General features: G+C 40.0%; 1 protein-coding gene across 1 annotated transcript in view; it reads right to left on the reverse strand.

Moving 5' to 3' along the window:
• The window catches only part of LOC124596458 (structural maintenance of chromosomes protein 4-like), a 317,218-nt gene that overhangs the window by 159,377 nt on the left and 141,201 nt on the right, over nt 1–16,640 (reverse strand). The window contains exon 6 of the mRNA XM_047135592.1: nt 8,283–8,423. Coding sequence (XP_046991548.1) covers nt 8,283–8,423 — 141 coding nt within the window. The remainder of the gene's footprint in view (nt 1–8,282; nt 8,424–16,640) is intronic.

A 16,640-nucleotide genomic window follows, 5' to 3' on the forward strand; every position in this document is an offset into this window, starting at 1 on the left:
GTTTGTGTTAATTGTTTGGCTTCAGTAAACAATTATTAAATTTCACTTATCATAAATTACAATCTTTATTTTATAATTGTTATTGCCTGCTTTGGCCCAACTATAGAGGTACTTGTCAGTATTCAGCCTCTTCTTTCTTCTTGTTGACAAAAGAAAGAGCTTATCTGGAACCAAAGTACCTTAGCTAGATTTCCTGAAGTCTCTGTTACACTCCATGTCTTCCATAAAAGAATATTTGGATTAGGGAAAGCTTCAAGGTCACTGTAGTCTGCATGGTTGCCCCATACAAGAGCCAAGGTCAACCATGTACTGCCTCCAAAACAGCAGTAACACCACATGTGAAAGGCAATCTCAGTCCACAAAAGACATTTGGACCACCAATAAGCTGTTGCTTATTGAATTGGCCAGCAAGGTCAATGTCTATTGCCTTCAAAGACTTGTACAAAGGCACAATGCACCACAAATGGCAACAATAATAATGTCGCCCAGGCACTGCAGAGGTACATTAACACAAGTGAATGTTGCAATCCAATGGCAAGCAAACACCAAGAGAAAACATCTGCACTTGTCGACATCTGATGATGACTACATGTCCCCAACTTTAAAAGTTCTTACTCAATATTCCAATTAATTATATATATATGAGCGAGGTTTCTACGGCTGCTGCCGCCTCTCGCATCCCAATCTCCATCATTCATGGTCATTCCAGTCTCCTTCATTTAAGACCTCTCACCGCCATTGCTTCATTGACGTCATCTTTCCAGCAACTCGCAGGTCTCCCACGCTTTCTTCTTTGATGTGGAGTCCATATCTAAGATTTAAAATCTAATTAATTCTGGAAAACAAGCATCACTTTGTTTCTTGATAGATTCGCAATTTTTAATGTAACTGTCCTCTACAGTATTCTATAATTTCCTGTTGAGATCTGATGTTACATTACTCTAAAATCATGTAACTACACTCCTGGAAATGGAAAAAAGAACACATTGACACCGGTGTGTCAGACCCACCATACTTGCTCCGGGCACTGCGAGAGGGCTGTACAAGCAATGATCACACGCACGGCACAGCGGACACACCAGGAACCGCGGTGTTGGCCGTCGAATGGCGCTAGCTGCGCAGCATTTGTGCACCGCCGCCGTCAGTGTCAGCCAGTTTGCCATGGCATACGGAGCTCCATCGCAGTCTTTAACACTGGTAGCATGCCACGACAGCGTGGACGTGAACCGTATGTGCAGTTGACGGACTTTGAGCGAGGGCGTATAGTGGGCATGCGGGAGGCCGGGTGGACGTACCGCCGAATTGCTCAACACGTGAGGCGTGAGGTCTCCACAGAACATCGATGTGCACGTGCACGTGCCCGTCGACCTGGGACCGGACCGCAGCGACGCACGGATGCACGCCAAGACCGTAGGATCCTACGCAGTGCCGTAGGGGACCGCACCGCCACTTCCCAGCAAATTAGGGACACTGTTGCTCCTGGGGTATCGGCGAGGACCATTCGCAACCGTCTCCATGAAGCTGGGCTACGGTCCCGCACACCGTTAGGCCGTCTTCCGCTCACGCCCCAACATCGTGCAGCCCGCCTCCAGTGGTGTCGCGACAGGCGTGAATGGAGGGACGAATGGAGACGTGTCGTCTTCAGCGATGAGAGTCGCTTGTGCCTTGGTGCCAATGATGGTCGTATGCGTGTTTGGCGCCGTGCAGGTGAGCGCCACAATCAGAACTGCATACGACCGAGGCACACAGGGCCAACACCCGGCATCATGGTGTGAGGAGCGATCTCCTACACTGGCCGTACACCACTGGTGATCGTCGAGGGGACACTGAATAGTGCACGGTACATCCAAACCGTCATCGATCCCATCGTTCTACCATTCCTAGACCGGCAAGGGAACGTGCTGTTCCAACAGGACAATGCACGTCCGCATGTATCCCGTGCCACCCAACGTGCTCTAGAAGGTGTAAGTCAACTACCCTGGCCAGCAAGATCTCCAGATCTGTCCCCCATTGAGCATGTTTGAGACTGGATGAAGCGTCGTCTCACGCGGTCTGCACGTCCAGCACGAACGCTGGTCCAACTGAGGCGCCAGGTGGAAATGGCATGGCAAGCCATTCCACAGGACTACATCCAGCATCTCTACGATCGTCTCCATGGGAGAATAGCAGCCTGCATTGCTGCGAAAGGTGGATATACACTGTACTAGTGCCAACATTGTGCATGCTCTGTTGCCTGTGTCTATGTGCCTGTGGTTCTGTCAGTGTGATCATGTGATGTATCTGACCCCAGGAATGTGTCAATAAAGTTTCCCCTTCCTGGGACAATGAATTCACAGTGTTCTTATTTCAATTTCCAGGAGTGTATAATTACAATCATATTGTGTGAAGTGTATCATCAAATGACGTTTTGAGTGAGCCGTGAGTTTTTTCTATGAAAACTATTTATTTTCAAAGTAAATGTTGAAATATGTTCTTGTCTTTTTTGTCAAGCCATTTATTATGCATGTCATGTCATTTGTTATGCAATGAAAAGAGCTTCTGTTTTTAAAAAATTGTATATTTCTTGTGAGTCAAATGGTGTTTTAGATTATTAAATATTATCTATAGTGGTGACGGTATCACAGTTTTATGTTGATATGTATCGAAATGGCAGTATTTTCTGGAAGCGCCTACTGACAGCCATCAGCTACAGTCGTGGATGCAAAGTTCTGGGAATCCCACCCGACATGAAGGCCTGGTCCATGGTTTGCCAGTGCTTTACTTGCACGCTCAAGGTCTCTGGATAGGGACAATGACACCTGCTGTCATCTCACTGGGGAAGTCAGACATGCTCACCGTTGTTCAGGCTTGCCTTTCATTAGTTTTGGACATGTACCATTTTGGTTGTGTTTCAGTTAATGTCACTCGCCACTTAACCCTTTTTTCTTTCAGTAAGGAAAGTGTGGTTCCTTGTCTCTTCTAATTAACTCATCTGCTGATAAAGATCTTACTGGGGCATCAGCACATTTAACGGAGAAAGTAGTGTTTCCCATTGTCTATATGCATGTGTGTAGTGACTAGTGAGGAAATTTGAACAAATATTGTGGCATTAATTTTTGTATTATCAGAAAATGTGTTTGCCAGCAGTATGTATAAAAGAGCTTTGCACAACTTGCAAAACTGGATATGTATGTAATTGTATGTTGACATGTATCAATCTGTTAACTTTTAATTGTTTTCTTTTTAAAGTTTGTGTTCCATTGTTAACTACAAATTATCTTTTTTTTTTTGTTATATTAATCTGATATGCCTGATGTCATTGTAAAACGATTGGAAGGTGAATCAACATTGTATAACAATTTCTAATTTACAGAAATTGCACATGCATCCTCTACAATAACAATATAATACATGAAATATCAATGTACTAACTGAAAATACAAGGCTAGATAAACTTAACACAGCTATTGCCTATACTGATTATAATCGATATCCTCTATCTGTGAGACAGACACCAACCTTCATTCATGTACCTGTACAGCATGAGGCAGCTAAGAGAAGCCACCCCAAATATACCCAGAATGAATAAAAATATCAATGTGTGGTTTTTACCAAGTTATAGTGGATAATATGGCGAATTTCCTGACATTCACAAGCAATTTTTATCATTTATAGTTGCTGAATTATGACAACTTTGTTTCTTTTTTTCCCTAATGGATCTACAGGGAAATACTTTCTTCTGTGGCACTTGAGAGAAGCTCTTAAGAAAATTTCAGTCACATAACATGTAGGGGACTTTATCAAATAGTATCGAGATCACAGCCCCGCAAACCACTGTCCTGCCATCAAGAGAACGTATTCCACAAATGTCTGCACTTTTTTACCAAGTGTAACAAACACATAACTCGGGTACAGTTTTTGTGTTTATTATTATGACTGTCATACCAATTGATCAAAATGTTGATTTTGAGCATTGCTACATGTTGCAAAGAGATTCTGGAGAAAAAAAAAATAACGGTGTCTTGAATTTCATATGGAGTTAACGGCAGCACAGGCCAGTATTATAAGGCATTTCATGGCTTTGAGGGTCATTGTTGTTTTTTAATAGACCTCTTTACATGTGCCAAATATGAAGGACATCCATTATGTTGGTACCACACTGATAGCCTTGTGTATCATGGGATGTCGTCCAATAACTGTGACAGCAGCATATCTTAAGAAAATGAGATACTTGAGTGTATTTAGATTTCCATCAATAAAAGGGGACCAATATTTGGGCCTTGAAAAATGTGCAACAATGCAACCACGAGCATTGTTTTTATCCACTTCTTTGAGTCGATGTGGATTTCCAACTGATGATTAGTGCTTATTGCAAAGAATGACATGCCCATGGTTTGTAAATGATGCTCACTCCTTAAACAAAATTTTGCATAGATATTCTTTGCACTTTTCATAGATAACATTCAGAGAACTGTAATCAATTTTGCAAGTCATTACCAGGAAGCTAACTGCTACCGTGGTCTCGGGTTGTGTCTTTGATTAGTAATCAAAACGTCCTCTGCCCCGGGTTCAAAACCTGCCATTGCTTAAATTTTGATTAATAATCAGCATTTGATGGCCAAAATCTTCTGGCATAAGAAGTCACCTTCATTCTGCCAATGGTCTTGTCACAGAGGGTGGAGGAGCAGACAGAGGTTCAGGGCACTATCTTGTCCTTGGGGCGGCAAATTCACCTAGAGGCGGAAGCAACTGCAGTGATCAACGACATGAGGATTCAGAAGGCAATGGAAACCACTGCATCAAAGACACATAATGTGTACCCAAAGGACATGTGACCTGTATTGAAACAGTGTCATGATTATCTCTCCATTGGCAAAAGATTTCAGAATAGTCCCCCCTTCGGATCTCCATGAGGGGACTGCCTAAGGGGAGGCGAACAAGAGAAAAAGATTGAATAATCAACAAAAGGATAATGTTCTATGTGTCACGGTGTGGAATGTCAGAAGCTTGAACGTGGGTGGGAAGCTAGAAAATCTGAAAAGGGAAATGAAAAGGCTCAATCTAGATACAGTACGGGCCAGTGAAGTGAAATGGAAAGAAGAAACGGATTTGAAGTGAAATGGAAAGAAGAAATGGATTTCTGGTATGATGAGTTTAGGGTAATATCAACAGCAGCAGAAAATGGTATAACGGGAGTAGGATTTGTCGTGAATAGGAAGGTAGGGCAGAGAATGTGTTACTGTCAACAGTTCAATGGTACGATTGTTCTTATCAGAATCAACAGCAAACTGACACCGACAACGATAGTTCAGGTATACATGCCAATGACACAAGCTGAAGATGAAGAGATAGAGAAAGTATATGAGGATATTGAAAGAGTAATACAGTTCGTAAAAGGGAGACGAAAATCGAATAGTCATATGGGACTGGAATGCAGTTGTAGGTGAAGGAGTAGAAGAAAAGGTTAGAGGGAAATATGAGCTTGGGACAAGGAATGTAATAGCAAATACTCTGTTCAAGAACCACAAGAGGAGGAGGTACACTTGGAAAAGGCCAGGTGATACAGGAAGATTTCAGTTAGTATACATCATGGTTACACAGAGATTCTGAAACCAGAAACTGGATTTTAAGGCATACCCAGGAGCAGATATAGACTCAGATCACAATGTGGCAGTGATGAAGAGTATACTTAAGTTTAAGAGACTAGTTCGGTTGAATCAATATGCAAAGAAGTTGGGTACGGAAGTACTAAAGAATGATGAGATATGCTTTAAGTTCTCTAAGACTGTAAATAGGCCAGTAGACAGTGCAGTTGAAGAGGAATGGACATCTTTAAAAGGGGCAATCACAGAAGCTGGAAAGAAAAACATAGGTACAAAGAAGGTAACTGGAAAGAAACAATGGATAACAGAAGAAATACTTCAGCTGATCGATGAAAGAAGGAAGTACAAAAATGTTCAGGGAAACTCAGGAATACAGAACTACAAGTCGCTGAGGGGTGACATAAATAGAAAGTACAAGGAAACTATGACGAAATGGCTGCATGAAAAATGTGAAAACATCAAAAAAGAAATGATAGTAGGAAGGACTGGCTCAGCATATAGGAAAGTCAAAACAGCCTTCAGTGAAATTAAAAGCAAGGTTGGTAACATTAAGAGTGCACCCGGAATTCCATTGTTGAACACAGAGAAGAGAATGGATAGGCAGAAAGAGTACATTGAAGGCCTCTATGAAGGGGAAGATTTATCTGATGCGATAGAAGAAGAAACAGGAGTCGATTTAGAAGAGACAGAGGCTCCAGTATTAGAATCAGAATTTAAGAGAGCTTTGGAGGGATTAAGATCAAATAAGGCAGAAGGGTTCAATAACATTCCATCAGAATTACTAAAATCATTAGGGGAAGTGGCCACAAAATGACTATTCATGTAGGTGTGTAGAATGTGTGAGTCTGGCAATATATCATCTGACTTTCAGAAAAATATCATCCACACGATTCCGAAGACTGCAAGGGCTGACAAGTGCGAGAATTATCGCACAATCAGCTCAACATCTCGTGCACCCAACTTGCTGACAAGCATAATATAAAGAAGAATGGAAAAGAAACTTGAGATGTGTTATGTGGTGATCAGTTTGTCTTTGGGAAAGGTAAAGCCACCCGAGAGGCAATTCTGACATTGCCGTTGATAATGCAAGCATGACTAAAGAAACATCAAGACACATTCATAGGATCTGTCGACATCGAAAAAGCATTTGACAATGTAAAATGGTGCAAGATGTTCGAAATGCTGAGAAAAATAGGGGTAAGCTATAGGGAGAGACGGGTAATATACAATATGTACAAGAACCAAGAGGGAATAATAAGAATGAATGACTAAGAGCAAAATGCTCAGATTACAAGGGGTGTAAGACAGGGATGTAGTCTTTCGCCCCTACTGTTCAATCTGTACATCGAAAAAGCAATGGTGGAAATAAAATAAAAGTTCGAGAGTGAAATTAAAATTCAAGGTGAAAGAGTATCAATGATATGATTCGCTGACGACATTGCTGTCCTGACAGAAAGTGAAGAAGAATTACGTGATCTGCTGAATGGAACGGACAGTCTAATGAGTACAGAATATGGATTGTGAGTAAATCAAAGAAAGACGAAAGTAATGAGAAGTAGCAGAAATGAGAACAGCAAGAAACTTAACATCAGGATTTATGGTCATGAAGTACATGAAGTTAAGGAACTCTGCTACCTAGGCAGCAAAACAAACAATGATGGACGAAGCAAGGCGGACATCAAAAGCAGATAAGCACTGTCAAAAAGGGCACTCCTGGCCAAGAGAAGTCTTCTATATAGTATCAAACAGAGGCCTCAATTTGAGGAAGAAATTTCTGAGAACATACATTTGGAGCACAGCATTGTATGGTAGTGAAACATGGACGGTGGGAAAACTAGAACAGAAGAGAATCAGAGCATGAATATTGAAAATTAGGTGGACTGGTAAGGTAAGGAAGAGGAGGTTCTGTGCAGAATTGGAAAGGGACGGAATATGTGGAAAACACTGACAAGGAGAAGTGACATCTGTTAAGACACTGGGGAATGACTTCCATGGTATCAGAGGGAACTGTAGAGAGCAAAAACTGTAGAGGAAGACAAATATTGGAGTACATCCAGCAAATAATTGAGGAGGTTGGTTGCAAGTGCTGCTCTGAGATGACGAGATTGGCAAAATGTGGAAAGGATGAAAGTTGATGGAATTTAATATTTACAGAACAAGTCGTTTGGTTGATCCTACTTGTACCTCCAAGATGCCTCTTAGTGACATTTGCACTGTGTGTTACTGACGCTAAAATGTTACGTTCATTTCTTTCGTCAGTTGTTGTTTTTTTTCCCTAGGCATATTTTATTCTCCACACTTCCAGGTCTGAGAACTAAGACTGATTGTGAGTGCTTGACACAGTATTCACATTTTTGATTGCTGCGTATCTCAATAACTATATGAGCAAGTTATCTGAGTGCTACAACAGCAGAACATACACTGGTGGACTTCAAGCATGCAAGTAAACACAAGAACCATACCTTACTTATGTATTTGCTTACTTTTGGTACAATAGGGCAAAGAGTTTTTGGAACCTCTTATCCTGCTGGCAGGACAGTGGTTTGGAGTGCTATTTTCTTAATACTACTTGATCAAGTCTCATACATGTTATGTCACTGAACTTCTCTTATAGCTGCCTCACCATGTATAACCTGAAATTATCAAACAAAAGAGGTGCATTTTAAGCTCCAGTATCAGACTATGCCTTCCAGAACTTACCTTTGCAAATCACTGACTACATTTGTGATTTCATTTTTCTTGTTTTGCAGTTCTTCGTGCCTTTTTTTATGGTTTTCTAAATCTGCCTGAAGTTGACAAATTTCATTCTGAACATTTTCGAACTGTTGTTTGGCAAGGTACCTACAAATAAAATTTTTGTCACACACTCGTAACAACAAGAATAATCACAGGAAGCAAGAGTTTAATTTTAAATGTTCAATACATAATTTAAAATAAATAAAATGCCATTTATAATTGATTCATCCTTGTAAATAAATCTGGCCAATCTGTTCTCATACGAACACCAAATGTCTAACGTGTCTACCAGAAATGTTGGCTGAACTACTCACAGCAATGTAAACCAGTATATGAACAGTGGTTGTAAAAATATTCTAACCAACAGGGATCAGAAATGAGTGTTGTGCATAACAATGAGAATTAGTTTCCAACCCAACACAAATTGATGCCATCAGTGAATGCAGGTCCATTGCAACCAGTTTATTAGCAAACATTGTATTGGAACTGCAAATGATGGACATTTGTGTTTGGACATCTCACAAATGGCCATGGTTCACAGAGTCACATAAAGCTGCATATTTTCAATGGCCAAAACAGCATAGAAGCTGGACGATAGCCAACTGGAGGCATGTACTGGGGTCCAATAATGTGCACTTTTGGCTCTTTTTAATGATGTAAGATGTCAAGTCTATCAATGGTACAACGATGTATTTATACTGCAATGAGTGGAGCTGTAGTTGAGGACAGAGGTGGTTCTGTGTGTTTTTTCATATCATGATTTGGACCCATTCATTCAGGTTACTGTGAACTTGAACCAGGATGTTTGCTTCAACATTCTCAAAGGCTAAGAGTTGACTTTTCTTCTACATCTTCATAATCAGTATGCTGTGGACATTCACATCTTCCTACATGACAACAACCATTTTCACAGGGCAGCATACATGTGTTTCTGGTTTGACTAACACTCAAGCACCCTATCATTCCTCAACTGGCCTCCTAAATCATCTGGTCTTAATCCCATAGAAAATGTGTGGGAGTATTTGGAACAGTGGGTGTGCCATAGCAATCAACATCTCTGCAGTTTGGTAGCTCTACAACATGGTTTCCCTAACTTTTGCTTGTTGAGCCCCTCTACTGCTGAACATGAAAACTTTGTGCACCCCTTCACAGTAATAATACTGTATTACCTACAGCAAGCACCTGAAAGTGCAACTGATTAGCTCTTGTCTTTGGGGGGGGGGGGGGGGGGATTAATAGGGAAAGCATTAAGGAGTGGGTGAGGAGAGGGGGTCGTGAAAGGGGAATTAATTTCTCTCTCGGCACTGCCAACATAAATTTGGTACGTGTCCCTCATACCAATCAGCCACTACAGTCTAAATGCTGCATGGAAGTAACATGGATTCGTAAAGACTCGATATTAGGGCCCTAATGTCAATGCACTATCATATCTTAAAAATGTGCATTCATGAACTGCCACAAGACCAAAATTGCACAATGAAGCAAAAAACATTAAAAATACACAGTATCAAATTTCAATTTCAGTTGTATATTTATTTTTAGTTCACTTTCACACATGCTTTTATCTAAAATGTTGGCCAACTGGCACCAGTTCGGTTCCCTAGGAACTGCACATACCTGTGGGTTGGCAGCATCGATGTGGAGCTAAGTCAACATCCCCCTCTTGCAAACACGGTGGCTAAACAAAATTCCCTCTGCATCACACACACCTTTGAGGTCTATGTGTACAACAACCACAACAACAATGTCCATTCTTAAAAATTATTTCCTCAGTTCATTTTTAGACAACATCTCATCTTGCAATACTGGTAAATGCGATGAGTACACTTCACAGTTCTATGCAAAATTATCCCGATGTTCATGCGTTCATTGGATTACAAGCAATAGAGTATTTGTTACAGTACAAAAATTTGAAGTCAATGTTTTATCTCCAGGGCACATAGGTGGAGCAGAGTGAGAGAAAACGATTGTCGCTGCGCTGAGGGGTTGGAACTGCCAACTGACAAAGTTCGTGCGTATCATACCAAAAGGCTGCAATGGTATAAATTTCACATGGAAGAAAAACACATTTGAGATTGCGCATTATACACATAGACATTCATCTTCAAATGCGTTACTCACATATATCGAGGAAAATGAAACTGTTTTAAAGATGATATAGCACTAAGCAATTAGTAGAGAAAAATGACATTTCAAAAACATATTGAGCACTTTAGGTTGTATTAAATAATTTTGTGTGAATACAATTATTACCATTAGTAATTAATTGCTCATTTCATTATTATTTAAATTGCAGTGCCACACAATACATAACGACACAGCACCACTCCCTCACATCTTCAGTGCCATAACGGTATGATTTTGATGATAATGACAATGAGAAAAAGAGGTTTATTGATACGAAATCTTCCAACTTGTTCTGACATGCCACTGAAGCACAACTAAAAATATGCGTACTGTACTTTCCTTGCCCACTTTCCTTTGTGGGCGACAAGGAAACACTTTTGTTTTGTTGTCTAACATCTTCACATACGATGGGAAAAATGGCTTAGGCCTATGTGTTGTATTTTAAAAATGATTCTAAAAAAATCCCTCCAAAAATTGACAAAATTTTTCCATTCTGAAATAATAATTAGTTCAACCAAATTACCATAAATTTGGTATAAACTTCAATTTGGTCACAATGCGCATGAGAAAAGAAAGAACCTATTATGCTTATCCAAGTTATCGCAATATCTCCAATGAAGGCAGGAAAATTACACTACTGGCCATTAAAATTGCTACACCATGAATATGACGTGCTACAGATGCGAAATTTAACCGACAGGAAGAAGATGCTGTGATATGCAAATGATTAGCTTTTCAGAGCATTCACACAAGGTTGGCGCCGGCGGCGACACCTACAATGTGCTGACATGAGGACAGTTTCCAACCAATTTCTCATACACAAACAGCAGTTGACCGGTGTTGCCTGGTGAAACATTGTTGTGATGCCTCGTGTAAGGAGGAGAAATGTGTACCATCACGTTTCCAACATTGATAAAGGTCAGATTGTAGCCTATAGCGATTGCAGTTTATCGTATCGCGACACTGCTGCTCGCGTTGGTCGAGATCCAATGACTGTTAGCAGAATATGGAATTGGTGGGTTCAGGAGGGTAATACAGAACACCGTGGCAAAACATCATTTTTTCGGATGAGTCCAGGTTCTGTTTACAGCATCATGATGGTCGCATCCGTATTTGGCGACATCGCAGTGAATGCACACTGGAAGCGTTTATTCGTCATCACCATAATGGCATATCACCTGGCGTGATGGTATGGGGTGCCATTGGTTACACGTCTCGGTCACCTCTTGTTCGCATTAATGGCACTTTGAACAGTGGACATTACATTTCAGATGTGTTACAACCCGTGGCTCTACCCTTCATTCGATCCCTGCGAAACCCTACATTTCAGCAGGATAATGCACGACTGCATGTTGCAGGTCCTATACAGGCCTTTCTGGATACAGAAAATGTTCGACTGCTGCTCAAGGCAGCACATTCTCCAGATCTTTCACCAACTGAAAACGCCTGGTCAATGGTGACCGAGCAACTAGCTCATCACAATACGCCAGTCACTACTATTGATGAACTGTGGCATCGTGTTGAAGCTGCATGGGCAGCCATCCAAGCTCTGTTTGACTCAATGCCCAGGCGTATCAAGACCGTTATTACGGCCAGAGGTGGTTGTTCTGGGTACTGATTTCTCAGGATCTATGCACCAAATTGCGTGAAAATGTAATCACATTTCAGTTCTAGTATAATATATTTGTCCGATGAATACCCATTTATCATCTGCATTTCTTTTTGGTGTAGCAATTTTAATGGCCAGTAGTGTATTTATATCCATTATCAATTTCTAAATACAAGACATTAAATAAAAAATTCTTCAACATACGCATTTATGCCCTAAAATGGTCAATACATGTATTTGCATGGAAATTTAGGCTCTACTCATTACAGAGAAGGCCAGTTTCAAATGCTTATTTGTAGCAAATATTGTGAAAATAGTGAAGTCTGTTTGAATACATCACAATGGAAAATATATATATTGGTGAGGCTGCGAGCAGTTTGAAACAGGAAACAGTTTCCACAAAAAGCTTCAAATGGGAGCGGTATTGGATGGCCGAACTGTGGCCTGTCACAACTATTCGTATGGCTAAGGGTAAGAAAAAAAGTTCATAAACATTATAATAAAAATAATTTATTGTAGATATATACAATTTGCACGCATACTTGGTAACAAAAAATGAATACATCAAAGTTATGGACGAACTTGCATATTTTTGCAAAGATTTCAATTCTTGGTTGAATAGAGGAAAGTGCACAATGCAAATCACCAGCAATACTGAGTTTGCTTCTGTAATTCACTTTCATTGCTACATCTGCTGGAAACACTCTTTCGCACAAATAAGTGCTTGAAAATTTTTAGTACAGTTGCAGTGCTTGCTTTGCTATGCTGGGATAAACTTTCAGATACTTTACCCAAAATAATGACTTATCCATCTTCTCAAAGTCACATTTGGCTGCAGAATCATCTTTAATTTCCAAAGCTTGTTTTTGCAGTGTTTCTGACAGCACATCTATGTCCATGTGAAAAGGATCTATTCCCATCCTGTAAATGTTACCATCACATGAGCTACAGAAGTAGCATTTGAATTCACCAGTTAGATGTTGCACATGATTTGATATTTTATTCATAATATCAGTTTGCTTAAAGACTTCCCTAAAGAGTGCTTTTTCCAGGATTCCAAATAATTTGGAAAAGCAGGAATAACTGCAGGCCACAATTTTATGTTTCCAAAGTTGCAGCTTACCAGTGTATGCTCCGAGGGCATCTTGATGATAAATTATGTTCCAATCTTCACCTTGCAGTTTCAAGCTCAGCAAGTTCAATAAATCAAAAATATCTGACAGATAAGCCAAAACAACTCGAACACTTGGCTTTTGGAGTTTCACACACAATTCAGTTTGGTTTTGAATTTCCAAAACCTGAATCACTTCATCTCTATGTTCAATAATCTAGATAACATATTTCCTTCTAGGAGCCAGCGTACATCTGTATGAAACAGCAATATTTTATGTTCTGTTTCCAAATCTTCACAGGCAGCCGTAAAAACGTGAATATTTAATGCACTCTTTTTAAGATGATTCACAATTTAGATGCGTAAGTTGAGGACGTTGAGATCATTTGGAAATGTTTCCACTGCCAAGGCTTTATGCTGTATAACGCAATGAATGGAAACAACACTGGATTTTTTTTCTCTGGTCATATGCATGAATCCTGAGCGAGAACCAAACATTGCTGGGCACTGCCTGTGCATACACCAATCAGCTTTTGCCAAAATAGTTAATATTTGCAAAAGATTTCACATACCATTGTCATTACATGAATTGCTTTTGAAGTAATTGTTAGCTCTGTGGAAAATAGCATCTTGTTTTTAATTGTTTCATTTTGTATGTATCAAACTAAAACTTAACAGTTGACTACAATTTGCCACACCTGTACTCTCACCTAACTGTATTGTGAAAAATTCTGGTTCTTTCACGGCCTGCACTAGCTAGTTTGTTATGTCTTTGGCCATATCATCGATCCAACGTCTCACAGATTTGTCAGAAAGCGGTATTTGTGAAAGTTTTTGTTTACTTTCTGGTCCAAGAACAATTTCAGCTGCTTTCAACAAACAGTGTTGGACAAGTGTTTCTCTGACAATATTGGCTTTTCTTAGCCTCTCAGATGAGTGGTGGTAACAAATAGGAAGCTAGGATCACTTTTTCAGAAGACTGACCAATGGATTCAGTACTATCCAACTTCATACATTTTAAACTGACACATTTTGAAGCAAAAAACTCGGTCTGCTTACCTTCTAAAGTGCTATGTTTAGTCCACAAATGTCCTTCAAGACAACAAGATCTCATGGCATCAATGCTCAATACCTCATAACAAACAACCTATTGCAGCTGGTCGACATCATTGTTTTGCACAGCAATAAAACTGTATTTAATGTAAGTATCACTGTATTTTTGTTTCTTCAACAAACTCATGAGTAACTAAAGAAAAAACAGCTTTACAAGTCAACAGTTCACTTTCACATTAGTAGTATACACGACTAAATTGCTTGTTTGATCAATGCTGACTGAACAACACAGTCCAACTAAGACTTGAGCATAAACGCTGCTTAGAAACAAAGACGCTACTGGCAACAATTGCTGTGGGAAATCCTTTACAGAAGACAGCTGGTACAAAGTGTTCCCAATCGAGCCGACATGTTATGATAGCCCAAATTTTCAAATTTCTACTGTGCTTGTACACTACGAATTCCAGTAGTCAGATTGGCTATGATCAATTACTGTGCTTATATTCAGACTGATTAGCTAAGATGAAAATACATGTCGGAGTACACAGGAAATATTGGGTACCCAGCAGACATTTCATTGTAAGTACTAACACATTTGTATTGATTAAGTACCTACTTTTTTAATAACATAATGCATTTGTAGCGATTGCCCCGGCTGCACCCCCTTTTATACGTCTGCATGGCCATACTTGGGGAGGGCAACCCCCAGTTTGAAAACCAATGCTCTACAGGATGTAGTCATCAGTGAGTGGCTTCAGCTATATATGGAATGCCTGAAGATACTTGTGGACCCTCTTCCTCAAGAAACCGAGGTCACTGTCGAGGCAAGAAGTTGTGATACACAGTATTAGTGTGATGTCACTGAGGGAGGGGAGTTTGACTAACTATTTGTCCACTGAGCTTAGTTACAGATGGTCACTATAATACATGCACATATACCTACAGTATTAACGTGCAATAAGAACTTTGAGCCATAAACATTTTTTATGAAAAATGATAGTTCAACTTACGATCCTTTATTAGTTGCACTATAACTGTCAAGTACGAATGGATTGTTCTTTACACTCATTACTTTAGTTGGTAGTAATATTTATTCTCTCAGAAATTTTATGCTTCTTTGTTTTTTTGTTGTTGTTGTGGTCTTCAGTCCTGAGACTGGTTTGATGCAGCTCTCCATGCTACTCTATCCTGTGCAAGCTTTTTCATCTCCCAGTACCTACTGCAACCTACATCCTTCTGAATCTGCTTAGTGTATTCATCTCTTGGTCTCCCTCGACGATTTTTACCCTCCACGCTGCCCTCCAATACTAAATTGGTGATCCCTTGATGCCTCAGAACATGTCCTACCAACCGATCCCCTCCTCTGGTCAAGTTGTGCCACAAACTTCTCTTCTCCCCAATCCTATTCAATACTTCCTCATTAGTTATGTGATCTACCCATCTAATCTTCAGCATTCTTCTGTAGCACCACATTTCGAAAGCTTCTATTCTCTTCTTGTCCAAACTATTTATCGTCCATGTTTCACTTCCATACATGGCTACACTCCATACGAATACTTTCAGAAATGACTTCCTCACACTTAAATCAATACTGGATGTTAACAAATTTCTCTTCTTCAGAAACGATTTCCTTGCCATTGCCAGTCTACATTTTATATCCTCTCTACTTCGACCATCATCAGTTATTTTGCTCCCCAAATAGCAAAACTCCTTTACTACTTTAAGTGCCTCATTTCCTAATCTAATTCCCTCAGCATCACCCGACTTAATTAGACTACATTCCATTATCCTCCTCGTTTTGCTTTGTTGATGTTCATCTTATATCCTCCTTTCAAGACACTGTCCATTCCATTCAACTGTTCTTCCAAGTCCTTTGCTGTCTCTGACAGAATTACAATGTCATCGGCGAACCTCAAAGTTTTTATTTCTTCTCCATGAATTTTAATACCTACTCCGAATTTTTCTTTTGTTTCCTTTACTGCTTGCTCAATATACAGATTGAACAACATCGGGGAGAGGCTACAACCCTGTCTTACTCCCTTCCCAACCACTGCTTCCCTTTCATGTCCCTCGACTCTTATAACTGCCATCTGGTTTCTGTACAAATTGTAAATAGCCTTTCGCTCCCTGTATTTTACCCCTGCCACCTTTAGAATTTGAAAGAGAGTATTCCATTCAACATTCTTTGTTTTAGTCTCAATATATTGATTATAGTGTATTTAAAAAATAACTATTTTCATGAAAAAAATGGAAAGTCATGATAGAATAACTTCAGTATAATGAAAAGGATAGATTGACACACACTACATAAAGGAGGTTTTGAGTTGCAGATAGGCACAAGCACAACTCACACAGACATGGCCACTGTCTCTGGCTGCAGTGGCCACAGTGGCTGGAGATGGGAGCCATATGTTTAGCAGTC

Source organism: Schistocerca americana, chromosome 2 (genome assembly GCF_021461395.2).
Source record: "Schistocerca americana isolate TAMUIC-IGC-003095 chromosome 2, iqSchAmer2.1, whole genome shotgun sequence".
In the NCBI taxonomy this organism is placed as follows: domain Eukaryota; kingdom Metazoa; phylum Arthropoda; class Insecta; order Orthoptera; family Acrididae; genus Schistocerca; species Schistocerca americana.